General features: G+C 44.3%; 2 protein-coding genes across 9 annotated transcripts in view; one reads left to right on the forward strand and one right to left on the reverse strand.

The window, feature by feature from the left end:
* ZDHHC3 (zinc finger DHHC-type palmitoyltransferase 3) overlaps positions 1-13,981 on the reverse strand; it is a 61,681-nt gene extending 47,700 nt beyond the window's left edge. For all 6 annotated transcript variants that reach the window (XM_033212307.1, XM_033212305.1, XM_033212310.1 and 3 more), the window contains exon 1: positions 13,738-13,981. The gene's annotated coding sequence lies outside the window, so the exon portion shown is untranslated. The remainder of the gene's footprint in view (positions 1-13,737) is intronic.
* A 19-nt stretch (positions 13,982-14,000) lies between these two features.
* Positions 14,001-17,660, forward strand: part of EXOSC7 (exosome component 7) — a 36,496-nt gene continuing 32,836 nt past the window's right edge. For all 3 annotated transcript variants that reach the window (XM_033212313.1, XM_033212312.1, XM_033212311.1), the window contains exon 1: positions 14,001-14,129. In XM_033212313.1, coding sequence (XP_033068204.1) covers positions 14,073-14,129 — 57 coding nt within the window. In that variant the 5' untranslated portion in view covers positions 14,001-14,072. The remainder of the gene's footprint in view (positions 14,130-17,660) is intronic.

Consider the following 17,660-nt stretch of genomic DNA (forward strand, 5'->3'; position numbering starts at 1 on the left):
CATCTTAAGTATAGTAAAAGTCTTGGTTCCTGGTGGTCCATCAACTAATATTTTCTAACAGCAATCTTGTGCTCTCTAGAGGACAGTGACAATGTAGTCCTGCCAGAGACAACCTAAATGCATTAAAAGATGCAGGCCCCTCTTCTGAAGCACCAAACAGGGCAGTAGAAGATCAGAGATCAGGGATGTCTGGGACCTGACCTGTGCCCAGCGAATTCTAAAATTACAAACTCTGTTCAAGGAAAACCAAACAAAAGAAAAGCTGATATCACACAATGATTCAAAAGCTGACTGAAGCTCTACATTTTGACAACCTCCAGTTGCAAGCGTTCTTTTGGTTTTTCCTACTGCCATACAGATTTATATTTATATCACCTGTGTTCTCACAATTACTATTTAAGCCCAAAACCAATAATGTTTTGTTGGACCACAGCCACATCATTTGATTATAAATTGTCTCTAGCTGCTTTTGTACTACAATGGCAAGAGTTGAGTAGCTGTAACACACATGCCCTAGATATTTACTCTCCAGCTCTTTAAAGAAAAGTTTGCTGACACCTGGTTCCAAGCAGTTGTTGGCTATCAAATAAATAAGAGATCCTGCTTCCCTGGCAGAACAGCCTGGTGTGATGCAGATAGTCAGTTACAACTCACTGTCCCACCCACATCTGTGACGGCAAAACCTCTTGTCATCTGCAGCCTGCGGGCCACTTCCCCATAACCTGTACACTCTATCAAACTGTTATCATAAACGGTATGGTTTTCATAAATGGATAATCACTGAAAATAAATTTTAGAGCAATTCTCCTTAGATTACATTATATTCACAGAATATTCAGAGCGGTTGCATTCTATCCTTTGACAACTCCTCATTCTTGATTGTATTTATGACAATGATTTGATTAAACAAGAGTTATGTTTCATGTGCATGGTTTTGTTGAGGAATAAGCCCTTCCACACAAGTAACTTTCTAGATAAATGTGACTTGTTTCCAAGCAGAAACACACTTTAACCATTTGGATGGTTAAGATGCAAATCTTAAAACAGAAAGGGAGAGAGAGAGAGAAGGAAGAAAGGGAGGGAGGGAAGGAGGAAGGTAGGGAGGGAGGGGTATTATAACTGTTTGTGCCTTAAGCACAATAATCAATCATTTCTTATTTAGATTTATTTAGAGTTATTACCAGGAACATCACCTACAGGAGTGTGTTAGGTAACGATGTCCTCAGGGCTACTGAAATTCACTGGGCCTCAGCTTCACATCAACTGGCTTGCTCAGACTGTTATAACTGCCATTCTGGCATCTCTGTATATGATCCTTTGTCTTCCTCCTCCATTCCTGCCTACTCATTTGTGTGTCTATGGTCACCAATCATCCCCACACATCCTCTATTTACTACTGCTAATTGGCTGTGGGCTAGAAAAGCGAATAAACTAAGTCTTGTTAGATTTATTTGCAAAAGGGTAGTCATTTTGGGTAACAGGCCTTCAGGGAACAACTGCTAAGCTCTTCACCACATAGTCCTTGAGGGGAGGAGGCCCTCCCTTATTAGCCCAGTGACTGGCACAGAATAGCCACTTAATACATGGGTTGATTAAATGAATGCATGAGCTTTGCGATCCCAGACTCTTAGAGGCATTGTCTGCTTACTTTCAGGACTGTGACCATATTCTGGATGGTGGAGAGAGTGTCAAGTAGGACCAAGAGGTAAGTGGACTGACTCTTACTCAAGTAACCAGAATGTTCTCTCCTCAAACAACGTGGGACCAAAGAGTGTACAGAGGAGCTCTGTTTTCCCATGATCCTCACTGGTGAGTGAGAACCTGTGATCTAGGAAAGGACCAAGCCAAAGGTGTACCTGGCAGGGCCAGACACCAAGTCCTGACCTGAAGGGCACATTCCACACTTAGAATTTCAAAATATCCCTATCAAAACCAAGAAAGGCATACTGCTACAAAAAGGTTGCTTAACCCCCAGATCTCCCAAAAGCAACAAAAGTAGCTTTCAAATAAGGACTTGTTCCTTAAATTAGCCAACTGAAAATCTGAGAAATATGGCAAAAAAAAAAAAAACAAAAAAAAACCAACCATGAAACAAACCGTATATGTTCCCTTTATCCTGCCCCTAACAAAAACAAAAAAGGCAAACATAGACCCCTTTTCCTTTTCTATTTTGAATTAGAGAAACTCCAATCCTTAGGGTTGAGCAGTAGACCTTTGCCAAGGACCCACCTCCCTACAAGTGTCCTTACTTCCAAGGAGCTCTGGGACAGGGCCCCGAAGATGGGCCCTAACCCCCAAACCACCCTGTCAGCACATGCTCTCAGAGGGGCAGCCTCCTCTAGGTCCCCTCCCTGTCTCCTTCACCCCGGCCCCTTGCCCTGTTTGCTCTTCTCTCTTTATTCAGTTCAACTCAAAGACACTCATGGAGCAGTCACTAAATGCAAGGAGCTGTGCAGGGGGCTCACACAAGAGGGATGATGCGGACAATAATCTGTGTGTGCTGCCCTGCTCAGGCCCTGCCAGTTCCCTTCCCCAGCTCCCAACCTAATAACATTAGTCTTATTTGCTTTTTTCCTACTAACCTGCAAGTCCCATTTTATTTAGCTCTGTAGCCTAGTGTTTGGTATATGTGCTCAAATCAATGGTTCCTGAGTGACTGGTCACATATATCAAACAGACACACCCACAATAATGCTAACACAAAGGTGTCTAATGAATAGTACAAAAAAGGGGCAAAGAGTACCAGAAAAACCCGAACACCACAAGCAACAAAAACCCCAACAATCATAAGTGAAATAAATAGACTTTTTCATGCCAAGGACTTCTGAAGGGGTTGGCTCTGAGCAGCGCCTGGAGCCAGGTGAAGCATACTGCTTACAAAATGGCAAGGGGGGCCGGGTGGGCCTGGCAGGAAAATTGGTGGTAGTAGTGGGGAACGGGAGGGGCAGGATGTCCAGGGCTCTGTGTGTGTGTCTGTGGACACATGCAAGCTTTGTAGGGAAGAGAGGAGGTGATTGGAGATGAGGCTTTATAGGTAGGAGAAAGTTGTGTTTTAGAAAGTTTTTAAATTTCATCATGAGATGGGATTTCATCCTGAAAGGTACTGGTGAGCCATAAAGTTTCTGAGGAAAGTTGTGCGGGAACAGTACTTGTGCTGTGGTTAGGCCACTCTGGAAGTGACAGGCAAGACAGATGAGAGGTCTGAGTCCAGAGGCCGACAAGTCCAGGGAGGCACAAGGGCAACAGGCCTGAGTCTCATTTTGGTGGTATTAGGTTTTCTGTTCCTCTAAGTGGCTAATAGTTTTCCAAGGAAGATCTAGAACAATGATCATTTTGTAATTTGAATTATAGTAATTTATATTGAAGTTTTTTGGCTAAGGGTTTTATAGCATGAAAAAGAGTTAACGCCCCTATATATTAGTATTCCATGTTCAAAGTAATTACTCTTTTCATCTGATAGAAGAGTTCACTGAAGCCCGGAAAGGCAAAGGAACTAAGCCTGGGGAAGGGCAAGGGTAAGGAAGTCACAGAAGAAACGGATCCACAGGCCCAGAGGTGTTCTGGAGTGACCTAGTGCCAGCAATCCTGATAAGATGTGGCATCAAAATGATTATCTGAGCTCTGTGGTGGGCAGTGTATGGGAAGTCGAAGGAAATCAGCTAGTATTCCTTCATAGAATTCTAGAAATCGAAACCAAGAAATGCCTGAAATTAGTGCTATTCTAAAAGCAACAACAAGAACTGCTTCTGGTCCAGAGAATTGCCTCCAGATCCATATGACAAACGTGCTTCATTACACCTGATCACAAGTGTGCTCTTCCACTAACCCACACTGACAGACACAAATATATTCAGTGAAGTGGAGTCTGGGGCTCCATGAGCCCCAGGGACTGGGTTGCTGGGTCAGCCTTGAAGTACACCACTTATGCCTCAATCCCCATGCTCTCTCTCCATGGTAGGCAGCTCAAAGGATTTGAACATGGTGGTGCTAATGCCAAGCTCTCAGGCCCCATCCCACTGTGGCACTTCATCGGGTTGGCCAGGATGAACTGGCCTGGCCAACTGTTGACTGCTAGTGATGGGCAGAATCCAGCTACAACATTTGCTGAGTGAAGGGAAAATCCCTACAAATATTTATCATGTGGCAAAAAACCCAAAACAAAACCCTGACCTACAGTCCATGCTTTATGCTTTAGTCAAAGCATGACTGTCACATCAAACATAGAAGTTCTCTGCTGAATGTATTAATGCCACTGTTCTCAGTCCAGCAAGTGTCCCAAGGACCCTCATCCTCTCAGATTGCCAAAAAGTCCTATTCACCTGCTTTCATAAGACAAGATCCTACGCTAAAGTCATGGAGCAGTTCTGCCAGATCTAAAACCAAATCTTTGGAAGCACCTCAAAGTACTTTGTGAGGATTACTTTTCAAAAACACCACATCCACCCACATTCTCACATCCACCCGAACATTCATGCACTTGTGAACAGCATACATCTTGAGATGGTATAAAGTAGCATCAACAAAGGGCAATTAACTCAACCATTGGAGCCTGTATGAAATAGCTGTATACAGACTGGTTTAACAAACTCAAAATCAGGTGCAATGATCTCCCCTTGGCTTAGAGATAAGAATTATCTAAACACTTAACACAAAAATTGAGGGATTAAACTTTCTGGGTCCCCACAAGTAGGAACTATAAAATTGAAACTCAATTTCATCAGCTTCTTAGCAGATGTCATCAGCTAAGAACGTCAGCAAAATAGTAGAAACTCTAAAATAGGATGCTTCTGGCTTAAGCCAAAATTTGTTTCAAGTGAATATGTGACAATTTAATAAATCTAGTATTATGCTAGACTGCTGTTGAGGGCTGGTCTGATATCCTCTTGAACTTGTCCTAAACACTGAATTCTCACCTAAACTAATTCTTACCACAGTTATAGTTCAGTCTACCCTTAAACAATCACTTAAAATGTCCACTGAAAGAAGGTAGCATTTTTTTCTGATATGTCTGTAACTCTCAGCTGAAATCCACCCTAATCAATATAACATTAACCTTCTATGGTTTAAATCGTACAGTCTTAAAAACATGGTGTTTGTTTCTTTTAGAACTTCTCACATTTTAGAGTCATAGTCTTCAAGTATTCACAAGCAAGTCCTGCAACCTCAAAGATCAAATAAATGATCTTTACTTTAGAAGCTTTAGAAACAAAACTGGTCAAGTAGAAAATTAATTCACCTGCACTACAATTACCTTAATTTGTGTAAGGATCCAAAAGGATTGTAAATTTTATGCCCACTTTTTAGATGAGTCTCAGAAAAACAAAGAATGAACCATGAATCACTGTTTGAAATATTTCATTAAAAAATAGGATGAGTCACTAAACTTTTTCAAAAAGGTAAGGGTGTGGTATGAAGCCTAACAGAAGAAAGGTGCCTTATCTTCTGCAGCACACCCTGCTAGCCAAGGAAAGTGTCCAGACAGGCAGAGCGAGCTGGCCTGTTTTATAAGATCTTTACTACCAACAAGTCTACACTGTTTTTCTCTCTACAGCAGGGGCTGTCTCCCTCTGCCTGCCTTTTGTCTCTGTCATACTCAGCCTTCAACAAAAAACAAACGGGAAAAAAAAAAGTAAAATACTTTACCTCCAAGCCAAACCTTACACATATTACAGTTCACTGAGGAAACCAGGAAGTGATCAGTAAACTGAAATTTCCTTCTTGCCTCATAACTGACCACCTTCTTACAAAACCCATTCATGCACACACTCAGACTCCTACCAATGTCCTTCATTTCAGAAAACAGTCTGGGATTTGGATAGCTCATGGAGGCTGACAGTTCTTCTACTTACTATAATTATTTTATTACAATTGGCTATTTTGCCAACTCCTGGCTTTACTGATCTACTAAAAAACAATATGCACCTGAACCAGGTGCAGTGGTTCACATCTGCAATCCCAACCCTTTGGGAGGCTGAGGCAAGAGGATCACTGGAGCCTAGGAGTTAGAGACCAGCCTGGCCAACATAGTGAGACCCTGTTTCTGTAATTTTTTTTTTTAATTGGGAAAAAAAAGACACACCCATATATAGTGTGGCATAATAAATGTCACAAACACTAGAGATCTATAGAAGACACCACTCATTTGGGTAACACGTTCTACTTTCCCTTTTCATGGCTGTCATTTATACATTGCAATGAAAAGAAAAATTGAGACAACTTTAAAACAAGACCACTTGTAAGAGTAACTGGTTAAAAAAAATCAGAATTTTAGAGCTGGGAGAAATATTAAAGACCACGTGGTAGATTTTAGTCAAATTTTCCTGTTTCACAAATGTGAAAATTTAAGTCCTTTTGACATTTTGTCGGAAACTTATGTTTTAGGCAAAACATGCAGTTTGTAAGCCAGCAGGAGCATCTTCATAAAGGCAACAATAAATGACTATTCCAGCTACCCAAGAAACACTTGTCGATGACAGTGATACTCTCATAGTTTGTGAACTCCTTTGTAATCCAGTGCATGATCTTATTTGACAATGAACTGCCTTCTGGCCTCTGTGAGGGTAGGCTCCAGTTTTGCTTGATTGTTGCTACAGAGTGGGATATGCTGAATGTAGGGTGGGGTCCTGATTCTTTCCTGACCCTCACTGAAGGTGTCACCCCTGCCTCCATCTGGACACGGGGCTGCTTGCTACACATGCCCCTCCCTGTTTGATTCTCACATCTACTCTATTTTGCAGGTATAAATGCCCACTTCCCCATCCTGCTTTTAGAAATGAGAAAACTGAAGCATGCCTACATTCATACCTCTAGGAAGTGGTGGAGACAGGATATACTTCCAAAGTCTGCTCTTGCCCCAGATCCTGCTTTCACTACTTACTACAACAATTAAATTTTGTCTAATAACTAGCAAATAAAAAGGGGAGGAGTATTGATGTTTCCATCAGTGACCTTGGGTTACTTACAGTTTAGCTATCTTGTCCACACAATTGTTATGCAGAGGTGGCATTATCAGGTGGGCTGTATGCAGGGTTTCTATCAGTGACCTTGGGTTACTTATGGTTTGGCTATCTTGCCCACACATGGTTATGAAGAGGTGGCATTATCAGGTGGTGCTCACAGGCCACAGGCCTGAACATAAGCATTTTGGGTTCTAAGGTGGGGCCCTGGCTGAATACCAGCCAACATTTAGGATACTAGTCCTGTCCTAACCTAGGAGGCAGGAAGGCCATGAAGCCTCAGCCAGAAGAGTCACCCTAGGATTGAATCCCTAAAATCTGCTTTGGCTGGGAAATACTTCCTATGGTGCCAAGTAACAGAATGCTGTTTTTTGTGAGAAAAAAGCGGCCCCCCCCACCCCATGCTAGGCAGAGACCAATCGGAAAAGGTTCCTACCTGAGGATGTTGAGAATGGCACCTGGGTCCACATTGTGTCATGTGCAGCCACACAGCCACTGTGACATCACTTAGGCCACAGCTTGGGTGTTTTTAGGGACTAAAAGCAAAAGTGCTTAAAGAAATCCGAAAGACTAGCTAGGAAGGGAGAGAACCAGTTATTGCAACTGTACGAGGTACTAGGGATCAAAAAGGGGAGCCATTTGACTTTCAGGAATCTGCGGATATCACTTATTCCAGGCACTGTAAGTGGCAAATGCAAGAGCAGAGCCCTGGGAGAACCTGGGACCACAGAAAGAAGGCTGTAATGGGCTCTGAGAGAGAGAGAACACAGCCCCTGCTTACCTGGTGAGGGGCTCTCCAGACATTCACCAGAGGGCTTTGGAAATAGATAGGAGGCTAGTGCTAAAGGGAATGAAGACGGGGCTTGGAATCAAGAGGCCAGAGTTTACTCCCAATCCTGCCACTTGCTAACCTCACCATCTCGATCTCAGGCAAGACAGTTACCATTCTGGGCCTCAGTTTCTTCATTTGATAAAACAAAGGAGAAGATCACGCTGATTGCTAAGGCCCCTTGCAGGGCTGAGATTCTATGAGTCCTCCGTTCTCAGGAGCAAATTCAACATTTTCTTTGTTAATATCTTGGATTTTACTTTTTTTTTTTTTTTTTTTTTTTTTTTTTACCAAAAGCTTTCCTTAACCTCTTTTCCTGATTTGCTAATATTCAAAAAGAAGCCCACTAGTAACTATCTCTCTTAGCAATTTCCTGAGCATGTTTAGTTTTTTCAATCAAGTACAGCATACAATTACGACTTCCTTTTGTTCATTTAATTCTTTTCCAGAGTGAAAAAAGCACTAGCAAAATATATCAAGTATAACAAAGTGGTAAATGAAAGAAGTCTTAAAAACTCCAAGTTAAACATGGCCATTTTTCAATATTCAAATATGTGCCTATCCAGGATCCATTCTGAGTTTTAAAACCTGGCAAGATTCTCACTTGAGGGCAAAATAAGACTTAGGTAAACTGACTTGTTCAAAGTCATAAAGCAAGTTAATAGCAAAGCCCAAATCTTTGAAATAAGATGCCGGGAAGTCTTTCCACCATAGATTGTTATCTTCCTAACCAACCTGTCTTTCTAGATTCTCTGCTACTATTTCTTGGTCTATTTCTTAAAGTCTTCACATATTGAAGACTTTACTGCAACAGGACTGTGGCCAGAACTATACTTGTCCCATTAGGCTCACCTTGCTAAGGTAAGAAAGTGATCTCACCCAAAGGCATTCCATCTCCACTGACCTTGAATAGGAAATACACATTCATGTCTTGCCAACAGTTCAAGCATCAAGTCAATATATACTAGGAAGGCTATGGTTTGGAGGAGACTATGAAATGATGACATTTCCCATGCATTCCAAATGTATTAGGATGTATGACTGAATTAAGTGGGACATGCACCTGGAGCCTTCTCACCTTCACAGTTGATAGCCATGAATGAACTGGCCATTTGTCTCTGGAAATCTGCTTCCGAGGAGGAAAGCAAATGATTTTTTAAAATGCAAAACAGGAAGGAACTAAAGGCAGCATGGCATGAGCCTCATTTTTTCCCCTAGCAGGTCAATATGGAGACATCACCCCTCCACTTCTACTTGAGACTTTGTTACTTTCCATGGCTATTAGGGCGTGTGTGTTTAAATAATTCCACATTTGGGAATTAGGATCTGTGACCCCCTTTTCTCAAATATGCCCTAATGAGACATAGGAAACACGCTGTCACTCTCCCAAAATGAAACACACATGAAGACTGTATAACCTTTCCTCTAATTAAGAGTAAGCTTTACCCATGTATTACTAGCAATTTTCCTATCACTGTAATCCCAAGTTATAATGTCTAGAAGACAGATGAAAACCTGCTGGCCAGACTATGATAGTATTCTTTACAGATATTCTTCATTTCTATCATTATTTTATTACTTATTATTATTTTATTATTTTTTAGCGATGGGGTCTATGTTGCCCAGGCTGGACTCAAACTCTGGGGCTCAAGGGATCCTCCCACCTCATTCTTTTAAGACAAGGTACAGGCAGGACAAAAGTAAAGTGTTTAAAGGAAACAGATCTACAGGGAAAACAGTAACTCACTTTGTACATTTCGAGGGTGCTGGGCTAATGGTGAAAATGCAAAGCAAAAGGCCTAAAATGTGGCCATGTCGGCTTAGGACTGGGGATAGAAGGTTTCCTACTGGGCTTTTTTTTTTTTTTTTTTTTTTTGAGGCGGAGTCTCGCTCTGTCCCCCGGACTGGAGTGCAGTGGCCAGATCTCAGCTCACTGCAAGCTCCGCCTCCCGGGTTTACGCCATTCTCCTGCCTCCGCCTCCCGAGTAGCTGGGACTACAGGCGCCCGCCACCTCGCCCGGCTAGTTTTTGTATTTTTAGTAGAGACGGGGTTTCACCGTGTTAGCCAGGATGGTCTCGATCTCCTGACCTCGTGATCCGCCCATCTCGGCCTCCCAAAGTGCTGGGATTACAGGCTTGAGCCACCGTGCCCGGCCCCTACTGGGCTTTTAAGAGCTCTCTGCAGCTGAGCACGGTGGCTCATGCCTGTAATCCCAGCACTTTGGGAGGCCGAGGCAGGCAGATCTTTTAAGGCCAGGAGTTTGAGACCAGCCTGACCAACATGGCCAAACCCAGTCTCTACCAAAAATACAAAAATTAGCTGGGAGTGGTGGCAGTCACTTGTAATCCCAGCTACTTCGGAGGCTGAGGCCCAAGAATCGCTTAAAACCAGGAGGCGGAGGTTGCAGTGAGTAGAGATCGTGCCACCGCACTCCAGCCTAGACAACAGAGCAAGACTCTGTCTCCAAAAAAGCTCTCTGCAATGTCAGCACCACAGACTCAGCACTGCCCTGAAGCTCTTTTGTAACTGGCTTTTATTGGTTTAATTAACCAAGGCTGGGTGGGACAGATTTACTCTACCTCTGTAATGTTATTGCTGCCGGCTTGTGGCTAGCAGCAGCTCTTACCTTTTGTATCTGATACCTGGCCTGCACAATTAGTACCTTATTATAGGCTGGTCTCTCTTCTAATTGCCACATGTCTCAATTGAGCACTTTATTTTATTGTCTTGTTCATGCAGTAGTTCAAGGTCCTGGGCTCCCCCACTGTAATAAATTCTAAATTATTTTTAGGCAGGTGCTATGTTTTGAGTTTCTTATCTCTTTATGCCCATAAGAACACTAGGGACTCACAGGCATGCAAACACTGACTGACTGAAGAGTTTCTAGATATCCTGAGTATGGCATACAGTTGGAATCTGGGTCTCCATGCATGCTACTCAACCCTAGCATCAGATCTATCAGCCTTCTTTGCCATTGAGGGCTCTCTCCTTAGCTATCTGGAGTTAAGCTCTATTCGGCTCATATATAACCTTTTGCCTTGTTTAAAATATTGGGCTGCAACAAACACAGCAAAGTCCCATCAGCACCACATTCCATGTTCCTCTAGAAAAATGATTCAAGAGATATGAGTTTATGCTTGAACAGACTTCTTGCTTTTGGAATTAAGATTAACTATATAGTTCATGGGACAGTTACCAATGCCATAACAAAATTGGGACTTCCTTCACCAAATACTCTGGTGAATGTAATAAAACTTGGGGGGAGGTTGTGTAAGGTGATGGTTAGGAGTGTGGGCAGGAGAGCTAGACTGCCTGGTCTCAAGTCCTGGTTCTGCCATTTACCAATGATGTAACCTGTGACCCTAGTTAAGGCATTTAACCTCTCTGTGCCTCATTTCCCAATCTGTAAAATAGGGATAAAAATACTTGTATCATAAGGATGTTGCAAGGACTGAATAATTTTTTTTTGAGACGGGGTTTTGCTCTTGTTGCCCAGACTGGAGTGCAATAGCGTGATCTCAGCTCATGAAAACTTCTGCCTCCTGCGTTCAAGCGATTCTGCCTCAGGCTCCCGAGTAGCTGGGATTACAGGCAGGCACCACCATGCCCAGCTAATTTTGTATTTTTAGTAGAGATGAGGTTTCTCCATGTTGGTCAAGCTGGTCTCAAACTTCCAACCTCAGGTGATCTACCCACCTCGGCCTCCCAAAATGCTGGGATTACAGGTGTGAGCCACCTGCGCATAGCCTGGTTAATCTTTATAAAGTGCTTAGAACAATGCTTGGCCTACAATAAGTACTATGTAAATTAGTGTTGAAAATTAGGGTATAAGGTTTTAGGATACACAAAACCTACAGAATAGTATGCCCCAATTCATTTATTCATTCAATAAATGAATCTAATAGTGATGGAAAAACAAGATGGTTTTTGTGCCATCCTTGACTTCTTGATTTTTTTTGGTTATCGTATGTTCTTTGAATTACTTCAATACACTAAAAAATAACTCTGAATTTATTGATTTTAAAGATGTCCAATGCACTGTTACAGCAAAGGTGATAAAAATGTTGTGGTAGCATTTAAGCAGATGATTAGTGAAGACTGTCATTGTTTTAGTAGACAATTTAAAAAGGAACATTCTACTGTTTACATCTCCCTTACCTACTTAGACTCATATATGACATCATTCATAACATTATTTAGCAAATACTGCAGACCCTTGTTCAGTATGGAATTCCCGACAATTGTGAAGGGATGACAGTTCAAATACATGTTCTATGTGAAAATCTTTATATAAAGATGACTCCATGGTATCTGAACTCAGGCTTTTCTTCCTGTGTCTTTCTGATCTGTCCATTTGCTGTCACCTCTTAAATCCTTAGTCTCCTCAGATATCCTAGTTTCTAAAATCCCACTTCCAGCATCTCTCCTTTCTGAGCAATCTCTAGCACATCTAGAAAATATCATTTATAACATTAGCGATCTCATGTTATCACACACAGCTCCTCACATAGAACCCAGCTGTCCAACCACACACAAACACACTTATGTGCCACAACAGGTGGGGCACCTGTGCCTCCATTAGGGAGGAAATCCTTCTGGCTTCACCTCTTTCAGTTTCCCTGGAAGGCAAAGTCCAATCCTGCAAGCTGTCTTCCTTTTAGGTGCCCCTGTAGAGAATTATGTACAGACATAAGAAACATCTAATGTCCAGTCTATGAAGAACTGATCATCAATTTTGGAGCTCAGCAGTTTAATGCTTAAGAATGTGAGCAAGCACTTCCTCTCTATAACCTTATCAGACGACCTCCCAATCCCACTGTGCTCACTGATGCCACCACCATAGCTCTAATCACCATGATCTGTGGTTATGTTGGCCCTGGAGCCTTCATCTGCCCAGGGAACTTCTCCCGGCATAGTGTGTTTTACTTGTCTTGTGTTCTAGAGGTAGCACAAAGCCTGTCTATAGTAGGCTCCCAATAGTTATCTGAAACTGTATTTGAAGCCATTATCTGATAATACCAACCTTTTTTTTTTTTTTTGGTTCATCAAGCTGATTAGGGTTACTTTCACTTTTGAGAACAGGGTGAGTCCTCAAAAATGGAACATCAGGAAAGTCATCAGACTTGCTTTAACCTGCCCTCCTTGCTTCAACTAATTTGGGTTAACTTTCTCCCATTTATCCACACGGCGCCTTTAAAACTTGCACCATACTTGTCCGCCCCGCCTTAATGAGTTCCTTTGGTGACCCCAGCTTCACCTTGCAGATATCCTCTCCAGGTATCCAATACCTATACTCCCACTCGGCCATTGCAAGGGGTTGGGGTTGGCTTTTTTTCCGGCAACTTGCTCTCCCAGTGATCACTGCCATCAAGCTGGGGTTTCCAGTTCCCGCTAGGAAGCGTCGGGGACGTCCGGGCACTGCGCACCTCGGCAGCGCCGGTTACCAAGCGCCTCCTCCCCCCTGTCTGTGGGACAACGCTCTGGTAAGCACCCCAGGCAAGAGGACCGTCCCAGCAAGGTACTGGGACAGCGTTTGGTCATAGAGAGTGAGCGAGTCAGCGAGAGATATTCCTGGGTGGAGGGGTGGGGATGCCTTAGGACTAGTGTCCCCCACTCCTGGACCCTTCCCACCGAGAACTACCTACAGAGGGCTGCATCGCCTCTCCTCTCCTCTTCAGTCATCCTAGGGACTAGAGAAATGGAGGAGAGAAGAGCGGGGAAACAGCACCCCCGGGCCAATCACGACGTCCGCCCCTCCTTAGTCGGGGTCTCTCTCTCTCTCTCTCTCTCTCTTTCACACACACACACACACACACACACACGAGCTCCTAAGTCAACTCCAGCTCTGAGTAACTACGCCGCACGCCTCTCCCACTGGGAGTCCCCCGTCCAGTGTGGCTCGCCTCACCCCAGCTTCTTCACCCCAACCCCGGTTTCCCTTCCCAACTGACCGTGAAGCCGGAGGCAGTTCCCCAGTCCCAGACCCCGGTGGGGCTCCCGCCGCGGCCGCCGCTGCCTTCCCCTGCAGTCCCCAACCCGAGACCCGGCCTCGGGCTGCGGCGATGGCTCCTTGGAACGAGGCGCCGCGGCTCTCTGGACTCGGCCAGACACCGGGCGGCGCGCAGGAGAAGCCCATCGAGCTCCCGGCAGTGGCGGCGGCCGCGGCTGCAGGAGCGGCCGCCGCACAGGTTGATGACGCGCTGACGCGGTGGGTGGGACGTGGGGGCGCGGTCCAGAGGAGGCGACGCGCGCAGATGACGTGCGGCTCGCGGGGCTGTTCGGCAGCATGGCGTCCGTGGCGCTGAGCGAGGCGGAGAAGGTGTACATCGTGCACGGCGTCCAGGTAGCGACAGCAGCGGCGTTGGGTCGGCCGCCGGGTTCAGCCTGGCCCTGCGGGTCGCGGCCTGCCCTGGGTTTGCCAGGGAGGAGGCAGCCGAGCTGCGGCGACTCTCCGTTTACCTTGTGATTAAACGGCTCTGCTGCCGGCATTTGCAGTTCAGAGCTGGCAACGCGGACGTTTTTAGGACTGTTAGCGCATTTGCAGTTTTGCTGGTCTATAAGATTCCGAACCCAGGCAGGAAGCGTTGGGCAGTCCCGGAGGCCTTTTCTTAGTGAGAGAGCATCGCCCCCAGGGCCATCCATTCGGCATTCGCTCACATAACTGGTCCGAGCCTCAGTTTTATCTTCGAGGAAATGGGAGTTTGGAGGTGGGCTTCTGGCCTGCTTTTCCTCACCTCGTGGTTAGGAGGCGCATGCTAGGTGAACGCACTTTGAAAATACAAATTGCGGTACAAATAAAGGGGGAAGAGTTTTTAAAAAGCGGCTAGGACGCCTGTAATCCCAGCACTTTGGGAGGCCGAGGCGGGCGGATCACGAGGTCAAGAGACCGTCCTGGCCAACATGGTGAAACCCCGTCTCTGCTAAAAATACAAAAAAAAAAAAAAAAAAAAAAATTAGCTGGGCGTGGTGGCGCGCTCCTGTAGTCCCAGCTACTTCGGAGGCTGAGGCAGGAGAATCGCTTGAACCCGGGAGGCGGAGGTTGCAGTGAGATCGCGCCACTGCACTCCAGCCTGGGCGACAGAGTAAGACTCCGTCTCAAAAAATAATAATAATAAATAAATTTTAAAAAGCGGCTAGGCAGCCGATAGCATAAGTGCTGTTTCCATTTTGCCAATGGAGAACTAAGATCTCTAGGCAGCTGTAACTTAATGTCCTCTGTGTTCTATAGTAAACCCCTGGTTTTGACCCCTCCAGAATGAGGGTTGAAACATGTTGGACCTGGAAACGAGCTATCCCATATCCTCCTCTGGCTCTGTCTCCACTTGTTAACCCACGGTGTGGTCCTCCTATCAGTTCTTCATCCCATCCTTGGCAGAGTTCTGGTGACAGCCCCTACCTCTTTTCTTCATGCCTTTCTTCTGTCAGTACCAACTGCAAAGTCAGTGGTCCCGTGACGTAGCCATCAGATTGAAGCAGCCAGCTATCATTAAAGTTCCACAACGTGAGTTAAGGACATTTCCATTTAAAAATCGTGACCTACTGTTATCTTCCGGGCCCTTTATATATGAAGAAATGCCAGTATTTAGCTTATTAAGCCTGGATAATGAAGTCAGAACTCACAGTTGAATATTTTAGTTATAATTCAGGATTAGCAATAGTGGGACATATGTGTGTATTACTCGGTAACGTGTTATTTGTGTGTGAGGGGGCATAAAAATGCCCAAAAGCAATTAGATATGTCTTTCCCTGCTATGTTTTTGTATACACTTTGTTCGGGTGATTTTTATCCTCAAAGTATGATTTTTAGGCACACATTAAAGATAACCATTTTCCTCTAAATTTAAAAACCTTTGGTTTTCTTTCTTTGTTACCGCAGCTTAGCGTGATGTACTGACTCTGTCATGTGTCATATTTTCTCTCACATTTCATCTCTGAAAGTGGCACTGAGGCATGGACATATCTGTAACTTCAAGGTTAGAGATTTCTCCCCAGCATCCTTAATTCCCATGGCAGTTCATTAGCTATCCGGCAGCAGAGTCCCACCATAGTCATAAATCCTTTATTACTTTATAATGAGTAATAAAATAATTTATATTTATAACACACCTGTTATTTGCTGGGTGCTGTGGGGGAAGAAAAGACTATAAGCCTCAGTTCTGATCCTTGAGATGCCTAGGATCTAATTTGGGCAAAGTTAGTTAATTTTATTTACCAACATATATCTAGCCCCTGGCATGTTATGTGGGAAGCAGTAGGGATGCTAAAACATGGTTGTGAAATAAATGAAAGATAGGAGGGAGACAAACAGAGAGTAAAAGTGAATAAAATAAAGACAAAGGTAATAAGATCTATGCCAAGGAAGTGGTATAGTTAGTGGAGGTTGAAGAAGTTAAAGTAAACCAGGGGCCCGGCATGGTGGCTCAGGCCTCTAATCCCAGCACTTTGGAAGGCTGGGATGGGAGGATCGCTTGAGCCTAGGAGTTTGAGACTAGCTTGGGCAACACAGTGAGAGCCCATCTCTAAAGAAAAATATATTTTTTAATAAATAAAAAGAATTCCAGGGACTTGTAATGCTCTGAAGGCTTCCCTAAGTAGGTGGAATTGTTCCCCTAAATCCATGTCAGGGATTCCTCCTCTGTATCTTCAGGACTCAGTGTTCATTCATTCAACACAGAACTGAGCTAGACTCGGGCTAAGAAGGAACCTATTGTTATATAGCTCTCATACGAGAAGGAAGATGCAGAAATTATAAATGTGGCTGGGTGCAGTGGCTCAAGCCTGTAATCCCAGCACTTTGGGAGGCCGAGACGGGCGGATCACGAGGTCAAGAGATCGAGACCATCCTGGCTAACACGGTGAAACCCCGTCTCTACTAAAAAATACAAAAAAAAAAAAACTAGCCAGGTGAGGTGGCGGGCGCCTGTAGTCCCAGCTACTGGGGAGGCTGAGGCAGGAGAATGGCGTGAACCCGGAGGCGGAGCTTGCAGTGAGCTGAGATCCAGCCACTGCACTCCAGCCTGGGCAACAGAGGGAGACTCTGTCTCCAAAAAAAAAAAAAAGAAATTATAAATGTACTTCAGTGTTTATATATAAAATTGCACTAGTGCTATGAAGGAAAAAACAGGGACACGATCTAGGACTGGGAGGTCAGAGGAGGCTTCCCTAAGGAAATAGCATTTGAACTGAGCTCTCAGCATGACTGAGAATTAAGTAGGCGTGAGTGTTCCAGAAGGAAGGGATGGTGAGTCTGTAAATCCTCAGATGTAAATCCTCATGTGGAGCCCAGTGGGTGGGCTGGGGGAAATGGTGGAAGATCAGCTTGCACAGGTGGCCAGGAGCGCAATCCTAGAGGTCTTAGAGGCTCAGTCATTCCCTCATCATGGATCTTGGAAGGAATAGCCTGTTGACTTCTCTGTATGGGGGACCCTTAAGGCATAGCCAATGTCTGGCACTTGGTAGGTTCTTAGTAGCATTGAATGAGTAAGGTAAGCTTTAAAGGAGGAATTAGTTGGATGGTGTTTTTGTTTTTTAAATCAAGCCTCCCTCTCACCAGTACCATGGACATATTTGGCCACAGTTGTTGGTAAATGCTCAACTCTGTGTATCACAGAGCCATGCAGAGTAATGGGCTTCAAATCAACGTCTTCATAAGGGCTTATTAATGTTGGCTAAAAATATGCCGTATTTATAGAGGAGCAAAACACAATTTACACCATTCAAATAAAGGCAGGATGCAGGTGAATGAGCCTACCATGAATCTCCACTGATTCAGTTCTGAAATCTCCTACACTTTTCTTGCCTTGGTTATAGAGTGCCAGCAGTGCACCTTAAGCAGTGCCTGCCTGGACTCCTGTTGCTTGTATAGTCCTAGTCA

The sequence above is a fragment of the Trachypithecus francoisi genome, unplaced genomic scaffold, assembly GCF_009764315.1.
Source record: "Trachypithecus francoisi isolate TF-2019V2 unplaced genomic scaffold, Tfra_2.0 Lachesis_group0, whole genome shotgun sequence".
NCBI classification, from domain to species: domain Eukaryota; kingdom Metazoa; phylum Chordata; class Mammalia; order Primates; family Cercopithecidae; genus Trachypithecus; species Trachypithecus francoisi.